This window comes from Amblyomma americanum, chromosome 4, assembly GCF_052857255.1.
Source record: "Amblyomma americanum isolate KBUSLIRL-KWMA chromosome 4, ASM5285725v1, whole genome shotgun sequence".
NCBI classification, from domain to species: Eukaryota; Metazoa; Arthropoda; class Arachnida; order Ixodida; family Ixodidae; genus Amblyomma; species Amblyomma americanum.
In genome coordinates this window covers 221,627,634-221,655,009 of record NC_135500.1, presented here as the reverse complement: position 1 = coordinate 221,655,009, position 27,376 = coordinate 221,627,634, and the positions used below count along the sequence as shown (strand labels likewise).

At 45.7% G+C, this 27,376-nt stretch overlaps 3 protein-coding genes across 5 annotated transcripts in view; 1 reads left to right on the top strand and 2 right to left on the bottom strand.

Moving 5' to 3' along the window:
• LOC144129433 (uncharacterized) overlaps positions 1-27,376 on the bottom strand; it is a 99,574-nt gene that overhangs the window by 6,834 nt on the left and 65,364 nt on the right. For all 3 annotated transcript variants that reach the window (XR_013313919.1, XM_077663602.1, XM_077663603.1), the window contains exons 12-13: positions 19,335-19,490; positions 8,562-8,775 (exon numbers count right to left, since the gene is read on the bottom strand). Coding sequence is in view for 2 of the 3 variants with exons in the window: in XM_077663602.1 (XP_077519728.1) it covers positions 8,562-8,775; positions 19,335-19,490 (370 nt within the window). In the remaining variant the exon portion in view is untranslated. The remainder of the gene's footprint in view (positions 1-8,561; positions 8,776-19,334; positions 19,491-27,376) is intronic.
• Positions 12,889-14,998, bottom strand: LOC144127711 (uncharacterized). The gene is made up of 2 exons (XM_077660624.1): positions 13,697-14,998; positions 12,889-12,960 (listed from the first exon to the last, which is right to left on the bottom strand). The coding sequence occupies exons 1-2, from the start codon at positions 14,909-14,911 to the stop codon at positions 12,889-12,891; spliced, it is 1,287 nt and encodes a 428-aa protein (XP_077516750.1). The 5' UTR covers positions 14,912-14,998.
• LOC144127710 (uncharacterized) lies at positions 15,699-18,511 on the top strand. Its single transcript, XM_077660623.1, has 2 exons — positions 15,699-16,913; positions 18,479-18,511. The coding sequence occupies exons 1-2, from the start codon at positions 15,699-15,701 to the stop codon at positions 18,509-18,511; spliced, it is 1,248 nt and encodes a 415-aa protein (XP_077516749.1).

The window sequence follows — 27,376 nt, the reverse complement described above, 5'->3', positions numbered from 1 at the left end:
GTAATAAAATATGCTTACTGTACATTGCAATAAATGAGTGGAAAAAGCATACAGGCATAAAGAGCACCGCATTTGCCTATGGCGAGAGAATCTTCATGCCGCCGTGGAAAATAATTTTTTTGCGCTTAACAGACACACATTTTAGAGCAAAATTCTTGAAAAAAAAAATTGTTTGTGCTTAAAATACTACTCTTGAGAAGCTTCCGTTTTCGCATTATGAAAAACAAACGTTGCATTGGTGTAGTCTGCTACAGCGGGTTCGTGCCCTATGTCCGTGCACAGGCTATGTTCGTGCTAGGAGAAACTTGCCTGAGCCCTTGCTTTTCTATGAGAAACTAGTTTGCATGCCCAAAGTGGAGGCTCTCGCCATGTCCTGGCGTTGCACTTACAGATTTCGCCAAGAAAAACATGAATTAGGAAGCGCAAACTTGTCCTACCACAAGTGTCAGCCGTATTCACGCTGACAAGTGCAACATGCGGGTATTTGCGTGAAATAATTCATGAACTGGAAGTTGTTCCTACAGGCAATGCGCAGCCACCATCAATCTCCCAAATGAACCAAACGCAATCCTTGGCGAGTACGGTTAACATAAGTTGCGCTTGTCGAAGTACTTTGCAGAGTGGTCACCGCAGCAGACTGTCAAGTTCTCAATTCACAAAACAAATTTGTTCCCTTCTTTCCATTTCAATGCACAGGTTCACCGCTTAGCACATGCAGCTTGCTGTGTAAATGGCTTCCAGCAAAGGGGCTAATAGACTTCAGGCCAAGCATGCACCAGACCCCAGACTCAACTGAGCTCGCTTCATGTCAAGCGCCTTCGGATGCTTTGGATCTCATAAATGGTGTAGCTGCATAACTACACAACCACAAAGCGCAGAAAACGTCAGCAAAAACTACAGTGGTGAAAACGAAACTGAACCAAAAAAATCCAATTTGTAGCACAGTCAACAATGTCAACAATCAGCACAGCCAACAATCCGTAGCAATGTCAATCTGAAGCGCTGTTTCCTCAGCATGCCTCGAGCGTCCATGGTGGATGAAGTGCAGAGCTGCCAGCTTTCCCCCTAGTGTATAGTAAGAAACTCTAACGGTCAACGCCCTGCCTATTAAGTTGAAATCCAAGATGGCGCATTTTATGCCAGCGGAGAAAGAGTTGGTTGTGATATCAATACCCGCTTACTTCTATAATAAATCTGAATGGCGTAAAGGGACAAATGCAGGAAGACAGAGAGAAGAAAGATAGAAAGAGCACCTGTGTAGATCATGTTATTCTATCTTGCTACTGTGTTCCTAATTTTTTCATACCTTGTTCTGAAAGCAGTAATACACTGGCGTTTATGTATAAATATGATCGTGATTCTGTACATTTCTATCCTGTTGGCTTGTTCTGGCTGTGATAATGCACTAATAATGATAATGTACTGGCATATAAAGGTGCTGTTTTCTGCAATAAACTCAGCTGGTAGTGCGCGTTCTTTCTATCTTTCTTCTCCCTGTCTTCCTGTGAGCGTTCCTTTGTGCGATTCAAATTTGTTGTGAACCAACTAGCCCAACAGCAAGTATTTCGTATTTCGACTTGAAAGTAAGTGGACCCCCCCCCCCCCCCCAAATCACATTTCCGAAAAATAAAAAAAAACTTCCCAGGTTGTTTAAGCTTGGCCTTGAATAGCTGAGATAACACTATCCAGTCGCCGCTGTCTATCGCCAGCCGCTATCGGCTGCCACGCGCGGGCATGCTAATGGGCACATTCCAAAATGAAAATGTGTTATTCACTAGACCACTCGTCCACACTTGCGCCATCGTCCTCACTAGCACTGTCGTCGTGATCGCTGCTGCAGTCCCACAGCACGTTGTTGTCCAGGGAAATCCTGCACTTCGCAAACAGCCACATCACGACATCGCGCAGAACAGCTGAAAATTTTCTTCGCTGTGGCTGCCACACCTGTATCACCAGTTGCAAACGTCGAACTTGCGGCCCGGCACGTGGCTGTTCGTTTCTTCGGCGTAAAAAATGGCAGCCATCTTGAATGTAGCCTGAACGAGCGCCGGTCGCTTGCCGGACCTGGAGCACAGATAATGACTGACGAAGCACTACTTTAGAAAGTTGTGAAACGCGGCCGGCAGTAGTCAACTGCGTCAGAGCCAAAGAGAAACTACGCGTGAATGGCGTCGGCTTTTCCGTCGGCTACCGACACTAACTGGCACCGCTACCGTTCCGAGTGGGGGTGCTGCCTCGATTGGAACAGCGGCCCTTCCATCAACTATCAGCGCTCCCTTGAGCGCCGAGCGCGCATTTGAAATTAAAAAGAAGACTTGTTGGACGCTTGAGGTTCCCGTAGAATGCAATTGCGTTATCAGCCGCCGCCGCTTATCAGCAGCCGCAGTCAGCAGCCATGTGTGGGGAGTGAGGGGTGCCAGTTTGCTGTTTATCGATAGCCGCCATCGGCCGCCGCCCGAGCGTGCGGGGAGGGGATGCCAGTTCTGCACGTTGACTAGCAACTGTTCAAGGCCAGCACCAAGAGCGATGCAACGGAGCTGTGCAGCAAAAATGCAACCACACTGTAGCATGCCTGATATCTCGTTTGTCTCCCCTTTACTTATTTAGTTTCGATTGTAGCTGTATTTAAGGAGAACAGTAGTTTGAGCTAGTTGGTTCATGATTCACAAAGAAAATGGCACGAAATACGGGGACAAAAGAGAAACAAACACGACAGGACCAGGCGGTGGTCCTGTCGTGTTTCTTTTTCTTTTGCCCCCGTATTTCGCACCGTTTCCTTTGTGAGCTGTATTTAGTTTCAATTGTTTGTCTCCCCTTTACTTATTTAGTTTTGATTGTAGCGTAAATTAAAAAAACATAGGTCGACTTACAATCGTGTAAATACGGTACTTCTGCATCGCGTTATATTAGGCCAAAATATCGAACTTTCAGTTATAAAACGATCTCCACAGTTTTGTTGCCGTCTGTTTTAGCCTGAAAAATTGAACTCTTAGACTCCACAAAGTCCGAAATGTCGGTCGTGAAAATGCACACTCTCCTATGAGGTACGCGATGGTTCCTCAGGGAAGTCCGAAATATCGGTCGGCTACTGTAAGTGGTACTCCACTATAACCAGATGAGCAGCTTCCCTTTCAAAAGCACAGCTGATAACTGATAACTAATAAGGGAGTATTTATTCATTGGCATCCACCCAAGCGCAGCCATACGGCTGCAAAGAAAAGCTATACAGCTTTCCTTTGTAGCTGTATGGCTGCGCTTGGGTGGATGCCCAATGTGTAATGATCACTCCCTTATTACAAAACTACTCCACCTTGGAGGATTCCCCTAAACATCTGACCATAACTGATAAATGAAAGCTGATAACTGCTCATGCCCATGCCCACTTCTGCAAAGGGGGGTCATGCTAACCGTTTGGGTCGCAATGCGCAAGGTATGTTAAAACATCGTTTTTTTGAGGCACCATCGATTGCCGCGTAATTTTTTGTTGTTTATTTTGCAGCAGCATGGTGCCTCAGAAGCCCACAGTGCCGCTCATGAAAGCCCACTTGCTGTTCCACACAGTCACCGAACGGATTTCAAAACCACACTATAGCCGGGATTTCGCTTCACACGACCACATATTAAGCGGAATGACTTTACACTCAGTCTTATAGAAGGCAGACCGGTGCCGGTCTGCCTCGCAAGGTGCGAGGTTCACTCCTGGGCCTAAAAGTGATCAATGCATCTCGGAATGTGTGGACGCGCTCCCACGACGTAAGCCGGCGAAGCCTGGTCTTCCAATAGGACGGGTCATTTCGTGCCTTCATGACAATTCTCTGTGTGTGTTACCAGCTGACAAAGATGGTGGATTTGTTGTTTTAAAGAGAAATTGTTTGGGTCAAATGCTTTGGATGTCGTTAGTGCAGTGCTTAAAAAACTTCCCAGTAACTCCCTTCGGAAGCTGAAAGCAGAAGGCAAGATGCTTTGCAAGAAACTAGAATTGGCTAGTCTTTTGTTTCAAGTATAGAAAAAAGTCAATGCAACAGCCTGAAAATGATGTTCACAGCTAAGACCCACAAGACGGGGTGCCCATTCAAAATTATAGTATCGCAGTCAGGAACTTGGCAAAATCTATTGCAAATTTTCTTAAAGCGAAGCTTAAGCTCCTTACTATTGATGACCCTTTCTAGTGAAGGATTCTTTCCATGTTTTAACTTTCCTGAAGGGACACATAGGAAAACGGCTGAAAGCATGTTCTTTTGGCTTAAAAGACTTGTTTTATTCCCTACAGCATCAGAAATTGCTCCAGTGCGTGGGGGAAGCCATTGATTAATTTGGCAATGTTCCACTTCAGAATGCAGCAGTGCCCCTTGGAATGATGTACTCTACCGTCAAAAACAGGGAGTATGCACAGGGTCGTGCATCGTGCCAGTCTTAAGGGGGGACACCCCTCTTAGAACTTTTTTCCTTATTTATGGGTGGATCTGGATGAAACTTGCACAATTTGTATATTTTTGCATGCTGATTTCAAATATCTGATTAGTTTTCTTGTAGATGAATTAGTTTTCAAAATTTCACCTAATTCATGTTGCTCATTTGGAGGTGAGCTAATTACTAAACACTCTATGGCATGATGAGAATAGACCTGCCAGAGTGATCTAGAAGGATCATAGAGTGCAACAAGACAAGAATTAATGTGCTAGAAGAATTTCAACCAAAGTTACACCTAGTCAAACTAACCTAGTCACCTAGTCAAACTAACTAGTCAAACACCTGGAACAAGGTCCAGATGATCGAGTGGAAGCTCTCGTTTGAATTCTGGGTCTTCCCCCGAATGCACCTCTGCAGCAGGCTCTTCTCTGATAAGCGACTGTACACGGGCAAAACAGCTTCAGCCACATCGCTTGGCAGACTGTACTTAAGCTTCGGTTCGGGCTCCTCTTTTGCTTCTGCAGCGTTGTGGCGGCACTAAGACTGCTCACCAGTGGGACACAAAGTGTGATTGGGGCAGTCATCAGTAGACGTGATGTGGTAATATGTCGCCATCACGGCTCGCTGCATGGCATCCACATTACCTACATTTGACCTTAGCGTTCAGCCATAATATATAGCTAGCTTGTCAACTAGATCAGCTGTGAGCCTTCCTCTCCCACCAAGACTTTGTTTTCCTGCACCCTTGTGCCTCTACAAGAGGTTGCGCAAAGCTGCTTCCATATGCTTGTGCACATGGTTTATGCAATCCTCCTTGACTACTTCAATGTAGCCATAGATTTTAGCATCTTGAAGGGCATTAAACGTGCGACTGTCCCCATCGCATAACATCGTTGTGTAGCGCATGTTGTGGCGCTGTAGAGACCTCTCAAATAGAATTTTGCCTGCCTCTACCTCCATTTGGCCAGCCTTGCAGTTGGTGTTCTTTTGGCACTCGTGGCGCGATCTCCAGAGTTCATAGCCGTCAGTGTTCGGCTTTGGGCAGGTTTCGTAGCCCAGACAAAAGTTTGACAGCACCACAAAATCGAGCGCATAACCAGTGAAGAGTTCCACTATGGCACCGACGCCCATATGTGACGAGTGCCCGCGCGCCATCCATGTGCCGTCGTAACACACGGCAATGTTCCTCCTGTGTCCAAAACACAAGTCATCACATACCTTCGCCACTGCCTGCGCGGCCTGTGCCGCGGTTGCAGTGTGTTTTTCAAGTGCCGTTGAAATGTCTTGTTGTGCATGCCACGCCGCGACAATTCCATCGCCGAAAAGATATCGTTCAATACTGTCTGGGCGTTACCGGTCGACAGCATTGCTCGACTAGCAAGAATATTGAGCTCGAAAGGATTGCACTTTTTCTCACCGTCAACCCTCCACGAGTTCCATTCGGCCGCAATCTCACCACAGTTGTCACATAGCACGATCAGTTTCACGGCGAGGCCATAGCTCTGGTCGCTGGTAATCAACCTCACGCATCCGCGACACGTTTTGCACCGCACGGCATCCAAGAGGACGTTCGCAATGCTGAGGTCAATTATTGCATAGGAGGCTGTTCCGTTTGTGTCTGATCCTGCGGATGCATCACTTGCATCGGCGAACAGCGCGGTCTTTCGTGCCGTCGCCGGCGTCGATTCCAGTCGAACAAGTGTAGACTGCTCACGGGCACTCGCTTGAGTTATGTCACTGTTAGTGACAGGCGCGGTGTCAATTCGTATGCGACTACAATCGGCACGAAGAACACCGCTGTTATCCAGCAGAGACGGAGAAGTGTCGCCGCCCGCAACGTGATCGTCACGCAATCCCGTACCACTGGCGCTTGCTTGTTGCACAGTATGCAACAATGTCGCGTCATTAACACGTTTTTTTCCTTTTGCACGCTTTCGCCCGAACTTGTGCACAGAGCGGTTATGAGCGAATGGTCACCCACACTAGGGCAAGGGGAAACTCTGAAGCTTAACGGGACGAGATGACGCAGCATGCTGAACTTCTTCGAGCACATTCTCATCTGCTGAACTCCCTAGAGGGAGCTCATTTAAACATCATCGAACACCAAGATCAACTCATTGTCTCATCTGAATCATGAACCACCTTTGCAGGCTGAGTGTTCAAAACTGGTTTTGCCCCCCGTGGGGTGCAGCGGGGTTTGCGGAGCCTCTTCCAAGCATCCAAGCACACACCCCTCAGGAAGCCAGGCGCCGAGCCGGGGGACGCTTGTGCCCATTTTTGCCGGTGGGTGGCCGGCGGTGGGTTTCGAACCAACAACCTTCCGCAGCCGAGGCGGACGCCCAAGCCACTAGACCACGACTGCGGTCTAACGGGAGAACGTTCTCCCCGCCACTTCCTCGCCCCGTTGGCGAACAGCAGAGCGCCCGCCGAACAGCCCGCTTGCACTGACGTTCCCCAGACGAAGAGAGTATGCTCCCCCACGCATGCGCAGCGGTCACACCAGTCATGGTGCTGATGTCGCTCTGACGCCGGCGCCCTCCCTTGTTAACAAGTTAAAGTAACTAACCGGGGAGGGTGCATCGCGGGAAAGCTAATCAAAGGGGACTTAGTGGGACAAAGTCTCCACAACTGATAGCGCCATTTGTTTCTTGGACATAAAACTTCTGCTCTCTGAAGATCATGCATGCTGGATGTACCAGCCTCGAGGCAACAAAGGCTTGCTGCCAATCAGTTCGGCGCATTCCAAGCTGGTGAAGAGGGTGATTGTGAAGCTATGTTTTCATAATGCACTGGAAAAATCCTGCCTGCATATTGTTCAGGAAAGTTTTTGCCACCAGGTGGAAAGGCTGAAAGATGAGGGGTATCCTTTCCAAGCTTTGGTCTCAGTGGCAGAGGGTATGCTTAGGGATCTTTGTGGCAAGCAAACAACCATCAAAGACTTGCCTAGAGTAAAGCAGAGGATGGTGATGACAAGATATATCCATAAATCATCCCACAATTCGAAGAGAATTGCCTCTCGGGTAATGACAAAGGTAATCTTTTCGGCACCTGAGAAATTGTCAAAAATGCCAGCATTTTTTGGAAAAAATCCAAAGGCTGCAACAAGAAACATCAGGTCCCTATGTTCGCATGCGCCGAAGGAGTTGTGTACCACATTCCGCTGACGTGAAGGAAAACTTATGTTGGAGAAACGGGCCGATGTTTGAATGATCGGCTCAGTGAGCACAAGAGAAACTTAAGAAATGAAATGGATGGGAACCTTGTCATCCATTGCCAGGACTGCAAGTGTGAACCGTTTTAAAAATACAGGGACAACTGCTCAATACACGTACGAGACATTATTGAGGCAAAAGCAATCTTTGAATGGAAAGACGCATGTGTGAGCAGCACGCCCCTTTTGCTGCTATCGAAGGAAAGGGCACTTTTGGATGCAGGAAGTTAAGGGTAGGAGGGAATAAATGACGGGACTGGTTGTCGACTGTTTTATCTGCACTACATATATTTAGCATTGCTTCATGAATAAAATTCAGTTGTCAGTTCAGCGCATAGTGTGTGTGTGTTTTCAAGCGCTGGTTTTGATAAAAGTAATTATTGCTTATCCGCGTGTGCTTCACTATTGAAGGCCTTGCACATTTCAATTATACATGCATTTTAACGTGAGATTATTGTGCGACAGTACACTGGCAGCAAGATTAGACCCTTTAGAGTGTAAGCTTTGACAAGGTTCAAAGCACTTTCACTGCAGCTTCGATGCTAAGCATGCTAGGCCTAATGACAATGGGGCGAAGGGTGCGGTACTATGGCATCCAAGGTGGGCGATGCATTGCTGCAAAGAAACGTGTCGCTAGCGTGGGTGCACCCCGTTCTAGTTTTTTTGCGTGGCATAATGTTTTTGTGCTTTCTGGTGCGAATACTGAGTGCACAAGACAAGTTAGCAGCGTTGCGGCACCACACGTTGACGGCTCCATACGGAGTCTGGCGAACGGGACGACTCGTGCGTGATCGCACTGTGTGGCAGCCAGTTATTGTCTATCAGCTCCCAACATAACATACCACGTAGGCAAAATTATGCACACATAAAGCTATTCTTTTGGTAGCCAAACAGAGGGTACAGCCCTTACACAAGTATATACAGTAATGCCAAAACCCACCTTGTGTGCAAACTTGGCATGCAGGACCATGGAGGCATGGTTGAGAAAGCCCCGGTTGCAAACAGCACAGAACACTCGCAGACTCGAACGGTGCGTAGTGGCAATGTGCTTTTTGAGGCTGCAGCGGCTGCGGTAGATCTTGCTGCAAACGCTACATTTGAAATTGACCTCCAGGGTATGTGTACGCAGATGCATGGCCAGGCTTAGCTCAGTCCTGCAGAAAGAATGGACAAAAAATGGTTCACCTTGAAGCACACTACGCAAGGCAGAAGACAGCCAGTCATGCTCTGCGGTGCTTGCAGGGTGCTTTTTGTTACCATCTCCCAGTGAAGAGCCCCAAGAAAGCTTACCTCAGAACCAAAATGAATCCAGTTTTATTCTATGGTTACTGACACTGCAAAATATAGATAGAGCCCTTTCTTTTGAGATAAAGCCAAATCCTTCTGCACATCTGCACACCAAAAGTGCTAAATAAAACCAAGTCTTACCCAGAATGGCCTTTCCAAAATTCATTCTGCTGCTGTGTTTTCTGAAAACAAACCAGCAAGTAGCAACTGCACAATGAAAAACCCCAGGTGGTCAAAACTAGCCTGGAAATCTTCCCTACGGTGCCGCATTATCTCTTCCTCCATTCAACCCCTACTTTTCCCCTTCCTCCACAGAGCAGTTGAGGTGTTCACCAAGAAGTGAGACCGTCACTCGCCTTACCTTTCTTCAAAAGCAATTTTAATTTTTTAAAACCATTTCAGGAGCCCTCTAATGTTAACTGCTATTCCTTGTCACAATAGGAAAAGCTTCTCTTCTTGATCATACTAAAAGGTCTGATAAAAGCTAGACAACAAGAATGCGGGCTGGCATTAGTGTACAAAGTAACAACTGCTGCTGATGCTCATCCAAAGCTATTGTGCATGTGCCAATCAGCAGTTGTGAGTGATACTCAAAAACTGCTTTCGCAGTCAGTTTACACACACAGCTCCGGGAGATCTAGAATGGCCAAAGAAAGACAAGAAATATAGATTAAGTTCAGTTTATTCAGCACCACATCTGGATACTGGGAGCGCGGCAAAAAAAGTAGCAAAAAACGATGGCTTGACGAAAACCGTGCCCCCGTTACAGATTATTCTTGCATCATTAATCATTAAAAATAGATAACCATTCTGAAAGAGAGTTCCCAGACAAAAGCAAAAAAGCTGCATTTGAGTCCACAAAAATTTTTTAGCTAAAGCCTATTTTCTGTAGTAAAGCTGTGACTATGGACAACCTGAGGCCTATCCCACTGACCAAGTGTGTGGGAAAAATCATGAAGACAATGGTATGGAACATCATCATCATCATCAGCCTGAATACAGCCACTGCAGGGCAAAGGCCTCTCCCATGTCTCTCCAATTAACCCCGTCCTTTGCCAGTTGCGGCCGCCCTATGCCGGCAAACTTCTTAATCTCAAGCGCCCATCTACTGCTGCCCACTGCTACGCTTGCCTTCTCTTGGAATCCATTCCGTTACCCTCAAGGACCAGCGGTTATCTTGCTTTCGCATTGCATGCCCTGCCCAAGCCCATCTCTTCCTCTTGATTTCGACTAGGATGTTATTAACCCGTGTTTGTTCCCTCACCCACTCTGCCCGCTCCCAGTCTCTTAACGTCACACCTATCATTTTTCTTTCCATGGCTCGCTGCATTGTCCTTAACTTAAGTTGAACCCTTTTCGTTAGCCTCCAAGTTTGTGCCCCGTAGGTGAGTACCGGCAAGATACGGCTGTTGTATATGTATCTCTTGAGGGGTATTGGTAAACTGCTATTCATGATCTAAGAGAACCTGCCATATGTGCTTCCCCCATTCTTATCCTTCTAGTTATTTCCCTCTCATGATCCGGATCAGCGGCCACTACCTGCCCTAAGTAAACGCATTCCCTTACCACTTCCAGCACCCCACTGCCAGTTATGAACTGCTGTTCCCTCGCTAGACTGTTGAACATTGCTTTATTTTTCTGCATGTTAATTTTTGGAGCCACCGTTCTGCTCTGCCTAACTCATTGATCATGATTTGCAGCTCACCTCCTGAGTGACTCAGCAAGGCAATGTCATAAGCGAATCGCAGATTATTTAGCTATTCTCCATTAACTCGTATCCCCAACTGTTCCCAATTCAGGCCTCGGAATACCTTCTGTAAACAGGCGGTGAATAGCATTGGCGAGATCATGTCTCCTTGCCTGACGCCCTTCCTTATTGGAATTTTATTGCTGACTTTATGGAGGACTATTGTAGCTGTGCAGTTGTTATATACGCCTCACCTGTCCTTTCACTAAGCCCTATGACATCCCATTTAATGCACACTAGTTCCTCGAACAGCACTGCTAGGCTAGCCTCACTAGATAAGGTTCTAGCGTTAAATATTGCCAGGTTCAGACTCCAACGGTGGCCTGTCAGCAGCCAGAAATTCTTAGCACCCTCCGCTGCAACACAGGACTGTTCACCGCCTTGGTCAGTTGCTCTGCAGCCGCTGGGGACTAACGGCCGAGGACTAATTGGTTTGTTCATAGAAGGTTGTGGCCAAGTACTACACCACGGTGACCAAATCCTGTTCTGCTGAGGGAGTGCGTTGTCGGTTCTGGTCACCGAGATCAGGCCGCAACCCAGGCCTGGTTATGCAATTCCATCGACACGAGGAGTTTTTTTTTCAAACCCGGCGGAAAATTGCGCGGCATAGGGATTCGAACCCCGGTCCTCTTGCACGCAAGGTGGACGCTCTACCACGACGCCACTGTTCCATATAGGTTTATTCCTATCAAGTGTGCTGTCAAGCCTGTTAGCATGCAGTGATGGCGTTGGAAGTAAACACACACAAATTTTCAATTTTTCTCGGAAGCTGGCCATAACGCATGTCTGAAAGGGTTCCCTAATTCAGCAAATCACAAGTCCCAAAAAGACAGCCAGAGAGCCGGCTGCCTTATTATTATGGCATGGTATCTGTATGGTATACGGGGCACTTTGATGGGCTAGTCGGTGCATGAAGTTATATGAGGGAAGTTATACTTCATCTCAGTAGTTCTTTGCAGCACTACCAAAACTGTGGTGAGTGCACAGGCGACGTTCCGACGCTGAAAAATGTGGTGCCAGTATAAAAAGGCATATGGATATATCGGATAGTGTGCTTTAAAGTCAGCATGTGCCAAACACTATTTCATATCTCCGCCGCGGTGGCTCAGTGGTTATGGTGCTTGGCTGCTGACCGGAAAGACACGGGTGCGATCCCGGCCACGGCAGTCGAATTTCGATGGAAGCAAAATTCTAGGGGCCCGTGTACTGTGCGATGTCAGTGCACGTTAAAGGACCCCAGGTGGTCGAAATTTCCGGAGCCCTTCACTACGACGTCCCTCACAGCCCGAGCCGCTTTGGGACGTTAAACCCCTAAAAAACACAAACCTATTTCATATCAAGGCTTAAAGGTGCACTCAAGAGGAATCTGAAGTCAATCTGAACTCGTCTTTTTACCACAGGAACTCTATCTACACGTTCCGGGCAGTCTTAGAAGCTTCGAATTATTGCCCTGTGCGGCCGATTTTCCTAATTAATTCGGATTAAATGTCCCAGCTCCCGCCTTTTTTTTTTTAACTCAACGGGGTAGGTAGGCGGAGTTAACCAACGTGTGGAGTGCCTTTCAGCCAGTCCAGTGGCAACCTCGGTTTCGTTTTTTTTTTGTTTTTTGGGTTTCAGTGAATAAACAGTTTCAGTCACAGACAATATAGCTGCAAATTAAGCCTACGGAAATAAAAATACACGTGAAATCTTTGATTTACGTGTCACTCCGCCAATGGCAGAGCGGCGAGCCGCCACGGGACTGGCTGACGCGTTGGTTGACTCCTCCTACCTACCGCGTTGAGTTAAAAAAAAAAAAAAGGCGGGAGCCGGGACGTCTATTCCGATTTAATTAGGGCAATCGGCCGCACAGGACAATAATTCGAGGTTTCTAAGAATGCCCGGAACATGTAGATAGAGTTCCTGTGGTAAAAAGACGAGTTCAGATTCCTCTTTAGTGCACCTTTACCGTGCGCTCACGTTTAGGTATGCAATTTCCCGAGTTTAGTGTGCGTGACTCTTGCATACGTTCAAATATCACTTCCAAAATGGTGGCCCCCTTCAAAGCAGAACCCCTTGCCTCGGACTGAATTTGTCGTTGTTACTGCCGTTTTCAGCACGTTCACTGGCCATAAATGGGCCACTGTGCTTTCGGTTCATCTCATCTCGCCTACAACAAAACGTATAAGCGATAAATTCGATTAATTTTTTAATTAGAGTAATGATTGCGCCGTTTCTAGCCCTAAGAGGAGCGTCAGTTTGTTGACAAAAATCGCTCCCATTCTAACAAGAAGATGGCACCACTGGGCTCAGCTTTTCTTTGCATCTATGTTTCCATACAGTGAAAAATACTAACATTCACAGCGCAAGACGAACACGGACACGAGGGGAGACACCACAAAGCGCCGACTTCAACAAAAGTTTATTGCTGTGCGAGCGACTATATATGGTGTACAGCGGACATGCGCAGCAACGAAAAGGTACAATCATTCATGAGCATCTGGTAGCGGCGCCACATCGCAAGCGAACACATCATTTTCTGCACACGACAAAAAAAAGGAAAAAACAAAAAGCTAAAAAACCTAAAAAGCAGTACGCGCACAAGAACGTCGAAGCCATAATACTCATTCCGAAATTCGCAAGATATGACGCTCCTTATCACTTAACAGCAATGATGGAGTGCTGACACAGTGATCCCTTTTTTTTGCAATCTCTGCAGCCTCAGCAATCTCCCTGGCTGTTTTGCTTATGTGCTTGTGAAGGATGGTGGTTCCTCCCAAAGAAGGACCACGTTCCTTGCACTGTTGGCAATCACGGCAGTGTATGCCGAGATGACGAGATGCCCCGATGAAGCTGTTGTTATGTTCCATGAGCCTCTCGTTGAGGCACCTGCCTGTTTGGCCAATGTAGGCTCGTCCGCAGGGCAATGGAATCGAGTACACCACGTTTTTCGCGCACTTCACAAATGGCTGCCTGTGCCTAACAGCGCAGGAGTTGCTGAAAGAGACGGCGGAATTCACCTTTTTGCATAGTTTAGAGAGTTTCTCAGGTGCGGAAAAGACCACATGAACTCCTGCTCTTTTTCCTATTTTTTTGAGCTGGTGGGCGATGGTGTGCATGTACGGCAATACCGTCATATTCTTTCTCCAATCTCTGTCAGCTCCGTCCTGGTTACGAACCACTTCCCTGCTCTCTTTGAGCAAGCTCTCTGCAACCGCTAACAAGAGTGTGCTTGGATAGCCAGAGCTGTTCAACCTGGTCACCTGGTTAAGGAACGCAGACTCCAGTCTATGCTCGCACGATTTCTCGAGAGCACTGCAAAAGCATGACTTAACAATCGCACGTTTCACTAGTTTTGAGTGGGCTGAACCAAAAGGAAGAACAGGTTTGTTTCCTCGCGGTTCATAAGCCCAGCACACATGGTTAGCAGAAAAATAAATACCCAAGTCAAGAAATCTGATGAATCTGTTCACAGCCAGTTCATGCGTCAAGATTAGTGGTTGAAGGCATTCAGAAAACAAAGACAGAACACTAGACATGTTTGCCTGATTGGACATATCTTCTGTGCCGGTGAAAACGAGAAAATCATCCACATATCTGAAGATGCCAACAACACTGGACCCTTCACTTCTACGCTTCAATTCTCGGTCCCGCTCCGCTAGAAAAATGTCGCTCAAAACCGGAGCAACGCAGGAGCCAATGCATATTCCGTTTTTTTGAGTGACGATGGTGCCTTCCCAAACTGCGAATGTTGACTTAAGGTAAGTTGAAAGTAATTCCAGGAAATTATCGACAGATAAACCACTACTGTTTTGAAACGGAATCACCCCATGTCTGTCTATGCAGTTCCTTACACTGGTCAGTAGGCTGTCCTGCGGGATCGAATAATAAAGGTCTTTAATGTCGACTGAGAAAGCCGACAGGTTCGCCTTGGGCGTGTCCTTAAGAAATCGGATCACCTCGTCAGAGTTCTTCACCTTGAAAGGGTCGTCAACGGTAAGAGAATTTAAATTTTGCTGCAGAAACCTTGCAAGCGACTTCTGCCAAGTTCCATTTTCAGAGACAATTACCCGCAGAGGGCAGTCCACTTTATGAGTTTTTGCAGCAAAGAAAAGGTCCAAGCTTACCTTTTCCGCCTTGTCTATGGATTTAACAAGCTTATCCAAATTCATGGAGCTGCATAACCTTTTTGCCGCACTCTTTACACGCTCTAGACGTACGTCATTTCTTGTATCGAACACCGAGTACACAGCTTCCTCTGCTTTCGCTTTATACATGACCTCCGAAAGCACCACAAAGCCCCCTTCCTTGTCGGCGGTAAGGAGTGCTAAGGAATTATCCCGCAAATAAGAGACAGTTCTCTGGATGGGCAATCTATGAGGCTGGATTTTACACCGAGATATAACATCTACACCCTCCGAGAGGCATCTCCCATTCTCCGACCCAGAGGCAAGACTTTGCATCCGCCACAGGGTAACCCCTCCCGATCTTGTGGCACAGTTCGGCGTCTTGGCACCGCGAAGTAACCACAGCACAAGGATGTGCAAACTCTTGCGCTCAGAATGGCAACGACAAGCCCGTCTCCTCAAAGACCATCTTCGGTTGTGGTCTGCCTCAGGCGTGAGCCCTGCGAGCGCTGCTTTCCATTGGCGGAGACTCTCCCTCGAAGTTGACAGGACAACGGAATTTCTATGGCAACAAGCGCTTCCTTCGCTTCGCAGGATGCTTCCACCAAGGGTGCCGGTTCACGGGAATACTGTCCACATCGTCGGTGATATCCAGCTACCGTCTTATGTGTGACAAGTGCTCAGCTGCGGACCCAAGTTCGCTGTGGAGCCAAGGAAGACAACCGCGGAACGTTTGGCCATGGTGAGGCATGTGTCAAGTCTTGCCTCTGGGTCGGAGAATGGGAGATGCCTCTCGGAGGGTGTAGATGTTATATCTCGGTGTAAAATCCAGCCTCATAGATTGCCCATCCAGAGAACTGTCTCTTATTTGCGGGATAATTCCTTAGCACTCCTTACCGCCGACAAGGAAGGGGGCTTTGTGGTGCTTTCGGAGGTCATGTATAAAGCGAAAGCAGAGGAAGCTGTGTACTCGGTGTTCGATACAAGAAATGACGTACGTCTAGAGTGTGTAAAGAGTGCGGCAAAAAGGTTATGCAGCTCCATGAATTTGGATAAGCTTGTTAAATCCATAGACAAGGCGGAAAAGGTAAGCTTGGACCTTTTCTTTGCTGCAAAAACTCATAAAGTGGACTGCCCTCTGCGTGTAATTGTCTCTGAAAATGGAACTTGGCAGAAGTCGCTTGCAAGGTTTCTGCAGCAAAATTTAAATTCTCTTACCGTTGACGACCCTTTCAAGGTGAAGAACTCTGACGAGGTGATCCGATTTCTTAAGGACACGCCCAAGGCGAACCTGTCGGCTTTCTCAGTCGACATTAAAGACCTTTATTATTCGATCCCGCAGGACAGCCTACTGACCAGTGTAAGGAACTGCATAGACAGACATGGGGTGATTCCGTTTCAAAACAGTAGTGGTTTATCTGTCGATAATTTCCTGGAATTACTTTCAACTTACCTTAAGTCAACATTCGCAGTTTGGGAAGGCACCATCGTCACTCAAAAAAACGGAATATGCATTGGCTCCTGCGTTGCTCCGGTTTTGAGCGACATTTTTCTAGCGGAGCGGGACCGAGAATTGAAGCGTAGAAGTGAAGGGTCCAGTGTTGTTGGCATCTTCAGATATGTGGATGATTTTCTCGTTTTCACCGGCACAGAAGATATGTCCAATCAGGCAAACATGTCTAGTGTTCTGTCTTTGTTTTCTGAATGCCTTCAACCACTAATCTTGACGCATGAACTGGCTGTGAACAGATTCATCAGATTTCTTGACTTGGGTATTTATTTTTCTGCTAACCATGTGTGCTGGGCTTATGAACCGCGAGGAAACAAACCTGTTCTTCCTTTTGGTTCAGCCCACTCAAAACTAGTGAAACGTGCGATTGTTAAGTCATGCTTTTGCAGTGCTCTCGAGAAATCGTGCGAGCATAGACTGGAGTCTGCGTTCCTTAACCAGGTGACCAGGTTGAACAGCTCTGGCTATCCAAGCACACTCTTGTTAGCGGTTGCAGAGAGCTTGCTCAAAGAGAGCAGGGAAGTGGTTCGTAACCAGGACGGAGCTGACAGAGATTGGAGAAAGAATATGACGGTATTGCCGTACATGCACACCATCGCCCACCAGCTCAAAAAAATAGGAAAAAGAGCAGGAGTTCATGTGGTCTTTTCCGCACCTGAGAAACTCTCTAAACTATGCAAAAAGGTGAATTCCGCCGTCTCTTTCAGCAACTCCTGCGCTGTTAGGCACAGGCAGCCATTTGTGAAGTGCGCGAAAAACGTGGTGTACTCGATTCCATTGCCCTGCGGACGAGCCTACATTGGCCAAACAGGCAGGTGCCTCAACGAGAGGCTCATGGAACATAACAACAGCTTCATCGGGGCATCTCGTCATCTCGGCATACACTGCCGTGATTGCCAACAGTGCAAGGAACGTGGTCCTTCTTTGGGAGGAACCACCATCCTTCACAAGCACATAAGCAAAACAGCCAGGGAGATTGCTGAGGCTGCAGAGATTGCAAAAAAAAGGGATCACTGTGTCAGCACTCCATCATTGCTGTTAAGTGATAAGGAGCGTCATATCTTGCGAATTTCGGAATGAGTATTATGGCTTCGACGTTCTTGTGCGCGTACTGCTTTTTAGGTTTTTTAGCTTTTTGTTTTTTCCTTTTTTTTGTCGTGTGCAGAAAATGATGTGTTCGCTTGCGATGTGGCGCCGCTACCAGATGCTCATGAATGATTGTACCTTTTCGTTGCTGCGCATGTCCGCTGTACACCATATATAGTCGCTCGCACAGCAATAAACTTTTGTTGAAGTCGGCGCTTTGTGGTGTCTCCCCTCGTGTCCGTGTTCGTCTTGCGCTGTGAATGTTAGCATGAAGTACCCACTCGCCCAGCAACTGATATTAAGCAGTGAAAAATACGAATGTGACAAATGACGTAACATCCCGTAAAATTTTTGCATTTAGCAAGCGTAAAGCGAGCATACACTTACGGTACGTAGCCAGCGTCGGTTTAGGCTCTTTTCTAACCCTATCTGTGTATGCCGCGAGCAGACGATGAGTCGCAAAGGAACACATTTAATGCGCTCTCCTAATTAGCTGACGAGGTCTCTACCTTCCATAGTGCTGCGAGGAACTTATGAGATGGAGTATAGGCGTTTCCCTCAATAACACAGTTAGCCTCGATATAACGAACTTAAATGCAATGAAATTCTCGATGTAACAAAGTATTCCAGTTTTCATAACTTTGCATCTATAGAACACCATGTATTTTTAGCCTGAATATAACGAAGATTTTGTCGCACTTTCAATGTAATGAAATTTCATTTCTGGCTGGAAACAAACCTTTAGAAATATTCTATCCCGAGCACGAGTGGCTTTGCGGAGCGTGTGCCGAAGTGCGCATCGAAGCGTGTACGTAATAAGGGTGCAACCCGGCTTCCACATAAAGAACGCAGAGGCAGACGCAAATACGACGACGATCATACTAGTGATGGATGGATGGAAGATAAGAGCGTCCTCTTTGAAATGAAATGGTAGCAGTTGCCACCATGCTCAGCTTTTTTTCTTCATTTTTTCCTTATATTTCTTTAAATGTGTTATAAATCACTCTGTATATTCGCCATTTTTTTAAATACATTATTATTCCTACAATTCTAACGTTATCTCACCTCTCTGCTTTTGAGCCAATAATCTTCCTATCACTTTTTTCTGACTTCCAATGCAGATCATTTACATGACCATTATCTTTAAACCCTAGGGCCTCGGGGAGAGTGACTGTGCCTGCATCAACAACCGGATAGATACCACCGCAATCGATAATAAGATGTTCAATTGTTTCTGCAGATTTACCACACACTGCACATGTGTCATCTTCCTGGTTATATTTCTTTTTGTAGCTGCGCGTTCTAAGGCACCCTGATCTAGCTTCAAAGAGGAGGGCACTGCCTTTTGAGTTATCACATAACGCTTCCTTCCTGATCTGCCTTTTCCCAATTTCGATAAAGTTCCACACTCTGAGTGCGCCACCAGCCATGCCATCTGTGGTAATACGGACGAGGCTGGAGCCAACAGAAGATGACGCCATGATCAGGGAAAGCTTCGGTTTTCACATGGAATCAAACTCGCTTTATTTTTGTAGCCACATAGCATTCATGTATATCTGGTACTTCCAAAAGGGGTAAACGATGTCAAAAACGTGATAACATGTGGTAACTAATAATAAATAATTTTCCCATAAAGAGGCGATAAGCGCAGGATGTAAGGTATTTCTGAGTGTTTGTTTTATAAACCAACACCGTGCTTAGTAAGCAGCCAGAGAGCATAGTCGGAGCCATACCATCGCCAACAACTGATATAGTAAAGGCCCTGATATAGTAAAGATTTTTGCTGGCCCGAGCGACATTACTATAGAGGGGTTCTACTGTATTTCCAGCACCTGAGGATCTTCAACTGCACTGGCCGCTTGGCCTAATGAATCGTTTGCACTGAATGATGATTTACTGGCCCCCTGAACCACAGTAAGTCATGGCATGATCTTTGCACATTCACTAGTAACCGGTGACAGGGTATGAGCCACTCACTGAAAGGCTTTCCCACACTCTGGACAGAGCTTATCTTCAGCAGCCTGGCCCTCGATGCCGTGGAAAAAGACCCGGTGAGCACGCAAGCTGCTCTCAAACTTGAAGAAACGACCACAGGGCTCACAGCTATGCTTCCATCGTGAGCAGCCATATTTCCTGCAAAGAAATTGTATGAAAAAATTCACTGTGCGTGTCACATCTCATTTGAGTAGCAAAGCCATAGAGTCCACGGGTACTTCAGAGCTACAGTTTTATCCTTACGCAGACAGCTTTAGTGCAGAGCTTTAGTAGGGTGCATGTGTCCCACTTGCTTCAAACTGACAGCAGCGCGCTTACATGTCATATTTTTGTGCACTGAATACTGCTGAACCGTCAAACAAACAAGTCAGTTTATCTTTCAGTAATGGTCTCCTTCTTAGTGTTCTGCATGTCTTTACAAGCCAATTAGAGTTGGAAAAATAAAACTGACGAGCTTTTGAGCCTTTTCGAGCAGCCTACTGCCTCATAACACTTCTTGAGAGAATTTTCAATTCTAACCCAAGTTTTCTTATATAAGTCAATAAAACTAAGGTACAGAAACGTACCAGATTTGAGGTCTTTTTATGAAGCCATTAGTAAATATGTGTAACCATATTTTTGCGGGAAAGCCCACTTGCGGAATGCCGCGGGAGCCTCCTGAAGGGGCGCGTCGAGTAGTCACAGTAGGACAAGCGATCCTGTCAAAATCTTGCCTATTGCATTGTAACCTGCATACCTCTTTAGCGGGCGTAACGGCAGGCGTGGCAACGATCGGAAGGCCTCTGTCGCTAGGGCAAAAAAATAGCCTGGCTGCGTAGTTTCGGTTTCTGAGCTTCACCGCTGCCCCACGGCAACTTCAAATGTCGGCCCGCGCATTCGCCGATAGTCCAATCCGAGCTCCGCGCGGCTTATTTCTTTTTCCTTTTTAGAAACCACCTCTCCGCTCCGACGCCAGTGGGTATTCCCCGGCCCCTTGCATTTGTGTTGTTCTTCCAGCACTCCAAAACGGGGGCACTCGTCACGGGCTTACAGGTAGAAGAACGGCAGAATGGGCGAGTTGGAAATGCTCCATAATATTAAAACAGCGCTATGCAACAAGGACGAAGAATTTATATGTACACTAGAACTACGCACATGCGCATGGTCAAACACAGATGTACTCATTTAAAAATGCAAATAAAAATGTGGTGTGTTTTTATTTGCATTTTTAAATGAGTACATTTGTGTTTGACCATGCGCATGTGCGTAGTTCTTGTGTACGCATAATTGACCTGCTTACTTCAAATAAAATGTAGTTGTAAGATCAGCGCCTGCGTGTGTGTTCCCTTCGTTCTTCGTCCTTGTTGCTTAGCGCTGTTTTAATATTATGGGGCTTACAGGTGTTAGCGCGATGGAGCCGCCTCATAAGGCCTTACTTCATCTTCAGCATTTTTGGCAGCATTCTTTTTTGGGGGGGGGGGGGGGGGGGCATAAGGAGTAATTTTATTAACAGAGGCCTTCGGATGAACCACGCATTTCTTCCGGTTCCTTGAACTCCGAATGAATGAGGTTTAATAGTCATCATGTTATTTTTTTGTTGCCAGTCTTGTCATTTTATGGATTTTGTTTTGCATGACCTCATTATAGTTTGGATACTGTTACGCTGTCTCATCAAGTAGTATACATTTCTGTGCACATCATGTTTTTTTATATGGTACTGAGGCAGTCTAGTTTTGTTTACTTTAGTTGCAAAGACCATACACTATATTGAAAAAAATAAGGGCTACAAAGTTTGCTTGCTCATTGTTTTCTGAAATTTGTTTTGTACTGAACATACCGATATTCGAAGCCATTTTTGTTCATATTCGTATTCAATTCGTATTCGAAAATTTCAATATTCTCACACCCCTACCAACGACTTATCCGAGTTCAAGCGATACCAACAGGCGGCAACATACGATATTGCCGACATTAAAAAGCATCTCCAAGCTGTAGGAACATGTAGCGACTGGTTTTGAAAACCTGTAGCGGGGTCTTTGCAATACACGTAGAGCACTTCAGTAAAACACTCTCCGGGGCATGTTCTGTCATTCTGTCATTAAAGAATGGGACCGGGTCAAATCTACCGATTCACTGTAAGGATTGCTGGAAAGAAGAAGAAGGAAGAAAGAAGGCATGTGGAGCAAAACTTCTGGAAACAAGTGTAATCTGCAAAAGTAAAGACACGATCGCACGCGAATTGATAGAAGCGCACAGAATATGTAAGAGTGGGAGTGCATGTGTTAGCACCCCGTCGATCGTGATGTATAAAAAAGAATGTCAGTTTTTAGATATGGCATAGTATCTGCGGAATCTCCTGTTCTTGTTATGCCATTCGAGTTTTCTACGCACGTGCTTTCAACTGTGATCCCCCCTATCTGTCTTTACCCCCCCCCTGTGGTTGATATATACGCGGTGGTTTATGAAGACAGTAAAGTGTTGCAAGTTAGCGCCTGTCCTGTCGGTTTCCTCCTTCTTTGTGTCGTGTTATTGCGCTTTTATTCTTGTTAACACGTAGAGCACTCAAACTTGTACAAAAAGAAACATATGCTTTGAGTGATCGTTTAAATGATAGCGAGGACCGCTCAGGGCGTGACAACCTTGTCTTTTAAGAATTTGATGATAGTTCTACTGAGACTAACGAGCAATGTGAAGAAAAGTTCTTAGCCTTATCGCCGACACATTAGAACTCTCCTTAACGAGTGACTGCATTGCCCGTGCGCACAGAATTGGTAGATTCGATTAGAAAAAAACCAGGCCCGTGATAATAAAATTCGGCGCACATAAAACCAAGGTGCAAGTGCACTCAAAGCGATCGTTGCTAAAGCAAAAAGAAATATCTATGAGTGAAGATTTTTCTGCAGCGACACGCAAGGCGAGAAAGCGGCTAATTGACTATGTGAAGGAGTTTGATTTAAAAGTCAATTTAAGGCACAACAAACTAATCGCCAATGGCAAATGCTATGGTTATAATGCGGAAACTGACATAGTGTTTGAAATTAGACCTGCTCTAAACAACGAGCTCATTGAGTCTCCGCGCTCCCTTCGCTCTGGTCGTACTCTACCCGGTGCTTGAACGTATAGGGACTCGCCAGAAGTGGCCATACTGCCATTGAAAACATTGGTCTGAGTGTGGTTTTTACCAACTTACGAAGTCTTTTGCCCAAAAGAGATGACTTGAGTGCTTTGATAAATGACTGTAGGGCTGACATTACTGCATTAACAGAGACCTGGTTGTCTGATAAGGCGTCAGACAGTGAACTACTTGTTTGTGAAAAGAATTACAACCTATTTCGATGTGACAGATATGAAAGGCAAGGCGGTGGTGTTTTACTTGCTGTCAACAAACAAATTGAATGCTGCCGAGTTGCTGTAATGACTAGTTTAGAAATTGTTTGGTGCAGTATAACTTTCCGTTTTAAGGAAATTGTTATTGGTGTGTGCTATCGACCACTGTCAAGCCCCATAAGTTCCTGTGAAGATTTGCACAACTGCCTCAATGAAATTTCTGTTCACTTTCCAGGTGTGACCACTTTTCTATTAGGTGACTTCAACTTCGCAGACATTGCGCGGAATCATGATAGCCCAGTCTTTGTTTCTACGTGTTCCAATTCAAACCGCTTCCTTCGCGTATGTTCCGATCTCAGGTTATCGTAGCTTATTGAGCTGCCCACATGTGTTACCCCCACTGCGTCATCCCTTCTTGATCTCATCCTCACATCATCACCAGACATCGTGTCCTGTATCACTCATTTGCCTGGGTTAAGCGATCACATGATAATCAACTTCAACCTCTCTCTACCTCTATCACGCTCACGTTCAAATGCATCAGAGATTACAGCAAGGCTGACTTCCAGGCTATTAATAATAATCTAGCTGTCTTTGTTCTTAGATGAATTTTTGAGTGCTTATGTCGAGCGTAGTGTTCATCGTAACTGGGATATCTTGAAAACTAGAGTTTCTGACCTTGTAGAGGAATACATACCCATCAAAAAGGTATATAGCAACAGTGCTGCACCCTGGTACAACAGGTATCTTAATCGGCTTTCCAATAAGAAAAAAAATCTTTTTCGTACAGCTCACTTCACGCACTCTGCTGTCAGGTTGTCTGCGTATAAAGCCACTGCAGTCGCTTACTCAAAGGCACTGACATCAACTAAACTTACCTTTTTTTAATCAGACTCTCCCAGCAATGCTAAACAATAATTCGAAGCAGTTTTGGGACACAGTGAAAGGCAAACGAAATACCACCATACAGTTATTTATTCAGGAAGGGGATCCAGTTCCTGACCAAATGTGTGCATCGCTTCTCAAAAGTACTTTTATCAAAGCTTTCTCAAGCCCCACCGACACTTCCGCACTACGTTCACTCATAGAATATCACTTTTTATCAATGGATCCCAATGTCATCTCATCAGAAGGAATTCGCGGCATTTTTAATCAGCTTAAAATGTCATCCTCTTACGGATTCGATGGCCTCAGTACTAAATTCTTGAAAAATACCGTAAAATATTCTTCTATTACACTACAGTGTATCTTTTCGCAGTCTTTAAACCATCACACCTTTCCTAATGACTGACTCACCGGCAAAGTAATAATCCTAGAGCACAAATCAGGGGAAACGCAAGATCATCATAATTACCTTCCCACGTAAAGTTCTAGAGCACATCATATCCAGTCATCTTGTTCATTTCTTAGAGGCCAACCAGTTATTTGCTCCGAAACAGCATGGATTTCACAAATTCTTCTCATGTGAAACCCAGTTAATGATTCTCACTAAAGACTTGCATGCTTCTTCAGACTCTGGAATCACTACAGATTGCTTATTCTTAGATTTCTCAAAAGCCTTTGATAAAGTCAGTCGTTGTCTTTTACTTTTAAAGCTGAGCCAACTTAACATTGATCCTAGTGTACTCAACTGGATCCGTGCCTTCCTTCGTAACCGTACTCAGCTCGTCTTCGCCAATAACCACGACTCATCACCAGCGCCAGTACACTCAGGTGTGTGCCCCAGGGGTCGGTCCGTGGCCCGTTATTATTTCTAATATACATAAATGACTCCCCTTAAACATTTCATCCTACATGTGCTTGTTTGCTGATGACTGTGCAATTTACATAGTAATTAATAACACTGATGGTATTGTTCAGCTACAGACAGACTTAAATAAAACATGAATGGTGCCAATGGTGGAAAATGGAATTAAACATATCTAAATGCAAATGCATGCGTGTAACCCGTAACCAGCAAACAAGCCCAGACTATTTTATTAACAACACTCAGCTCAATTCAGTATCATCTTACAAGTATCTTGGCGTTAATGTGTTTTATCACTTTTCTTGGAATGCTCATATCAAGCTCATCACTTCAAAGGCTAACCGCATGCTAGGGTACGTCCGCAGAAAATTTTTCTTCCTCTCCACCTTCATTCAAAATGCTACTATACACTACACTCATTCGTCTGCAACTAGAGTACGCATGTTCGATTTGGAATCCCGGCACCATCACATTAATAAAAGAACTAGAGGCCGTGCAGAACCGAAGTGCCCGTTTCATTGTTGGAAACTACCATCACACCGCCAGTGTAACAGAAATGAAATCTAATCTTAAACTTTCCTTACCCTCCACTCGCCGTAAGCTTTCATGCATTTGCCTTTTCCGTAAATTTTACTACCACAATCCTTGCCTGAAAGCCATTTGTGTAAAGGCCCCATCTTTCATCTCACCTCGCATAGACCACAATCAAAAAGGAGCTGTTCCGCACTGCAGCACAGTGACCTGCTCCAATTCCTTTCTCCCTAAAACAGGTTGTCACTGGACTAATCTTTCACCCACAGTCACTTGTATTAGTGACCCTGCGCGTTTTAAAAGGAAATTACTCGCACTGTTAGAATCAGACCAATTGTGATATATTATTTACCCATATATATGGATTATAATTAAGGTTTTCTGTTTGTAATCCTTTTATTTACTTCTGTACTTTTGTTCTCAATGTATTGGTCCTCTGACTTCAGCATTTTTCGATACTGTTCGTATATATATATATGTACAGCACTCTTCTCGATCTATGTATTGTTTTTTCACTGCCCCGCCCGCTCTGTAATGTGAGAGCCCCGAGGGTAAAATAAATGAAATGAAATGAAATATTCGAGTAGCAGCATGAATTCGAGTACCAGCAAACCCGACTTTTATAAAATGTGTCCCTTTAAAGTTGTTAACTGCAGAAAGGCTGCCTCGAAATAAACACGGCTATCACAACCACAAAGTACAATGCACATTGTTTGGTGCAGCCAAATCAGGTACCAAATTGCCTGCGAAATATGGCAGATAAGGGCTGCTTAATATACTTCAGGTGCAATCCTGCTTCGAATGAAGTCTTACATCACAAGAATAATAGCTGCATACATTTCAAAGTGTAGCACTGCAGATTAACATCTTTTAGTTTAAGATGATGTAGCGTTCATAACACTGCTCCAATGGCAACAGTGACTCCAACAAATGCTGCACAGATAGTGCACAACAAGAAAGCAATTAAGCAGACTATGCCAATCAAGGCTCAAGATACACCTGCACAGCAATGGTCTCTGATAGCAAAATTTAACATTACTGTCTCTGGTAGTATTTTCACTCTTACATTACTGTGTACGGCTGCACTTTTTTTCCGTGGTTTTGATGGGGTGCGGCCCTCACATGGGACTGGCATTTTTCTGTAAAATATTTTTGACTACAGTGGAGCCCTGATTACGCACTGCCTGTTTATGCTGTGGCACGCATTTTTATGACAAATTAGCACAGCCCTGGCGAATCCTTCAAATACACAATGCATTGAAAGTATGGATGATAGGCTCGAGCCTGGCGGGCGACCCATCACCACAACGACACATGCTGCTGACATAGGTGCACCTCATTCTAACTTTTGTGCAGCATAACTTTTTGTCCTTTCTGGCGCGAATGCCGAGCACACAAGAGGCTGCAACACTGATGCACCGTGTGTTCTGCAGCCGCACCCGGCACAACAATCGTACTGGGTGCCGCAGGCACTTATCTTTGTCTATTAGCTCCCAGCAGAACGCACCACACGAGGAAAATTACGCAAACATGAAACAATCGCTCTCATTTACACTTTTCTTTCTCAAATTACAGGTGGCCGAGCTGGGGTTGAGGATCTTACACGAGTATAAATGGTACATTGTCACAAAACAAGGCTCTGCTCTCAGCAACTTAGGAAGTTGGTTGTGCCAGAACGTTATTCCATCAACCCAGCAACACATGATGATTGCTTTTAATGCCTCACTGTGGGGGAATTGTAGTACAAATTTTCATCGGGAACTGCAAATGGGAAAAAAATTGAGAGGACACTCCAGCCTCACCTTTAAGAGTTGAACGCGATAACGAGTGTCCCGCACTGGTAGACGGCACTGCATCCATCAAACATGTGTTCCAGGAGCGATTCTGCTTCGCTTCCTTATGTATGACGTGTTATACTGCCCGCGCGTAATTTGTTGTGATCGCGGGATTTACCAGCGAGCGCAGCTTGCTGGTGCTAAAATCGCGGGTAAGCAAAGCGGCAGACTTTGCTTCCTGGTGATTTTCGCATTACAACCAAGACAACATCGACGCCAGTTTTTCTGCGACACGAGGCCCTTAATGCTATTGCCTTAAAAAAACATGCAGCGGTAAGCTTCACTGCTTAGCACAAAAATTTCTGGTGCGAGCTGGTTTACCGTGCATTGTGTGTTTTTTTTTTTTACTTATATAGCACAGAGCAGCCACAGTAAACACAGGTGCCAAAATGCGCATCTACAGCCGCAGCAGTACTCATCGCTCAGGAGAATCCAGTGACTGCCTATGTCACAATTGAAGCCTTGAGAGCGCATATTCGTCACCTGTCTCGGACTCCCGCACACCATCTTGCCAGTCTTCCTGCTAACCGGCCGAGTACATCGTTTGCGAAAATTATTGATGCCCATCGCAACTTCCTACCAACCAAATTTACACCAGCCTCTAA

Coding starts and splice junctions, on each gene's coding strand:
- LOC144127711 (XM_077660624.1), bottom strand. CDS start 14,911: ATGTATAAAGCGAAAGCAGAGGAAGCTGTGTACTCGGTGTTCGATACA. Junction 12,961..13,696: donor AAAGAGCAGGAGTTCATGTG/GTCTTTTCCGCA, acceptor ATGGAAACATAG/ATGCAAAGAAAAGCTGAGCC.
- LOC144127710 (XM_077660623.1), top strand. CDS start 15,699: ATGTATAAAGCGAAAGCAGAGGAAGCTGTGTACTCGGTGTTCGATACA. Junction 16,914..18,478: donor AAAGAGCAGGAGTTCATGTG/GTCTTTTCCGCA, acceptor CTTCCAATGCAG/ATCATTTACATGACCATTAT.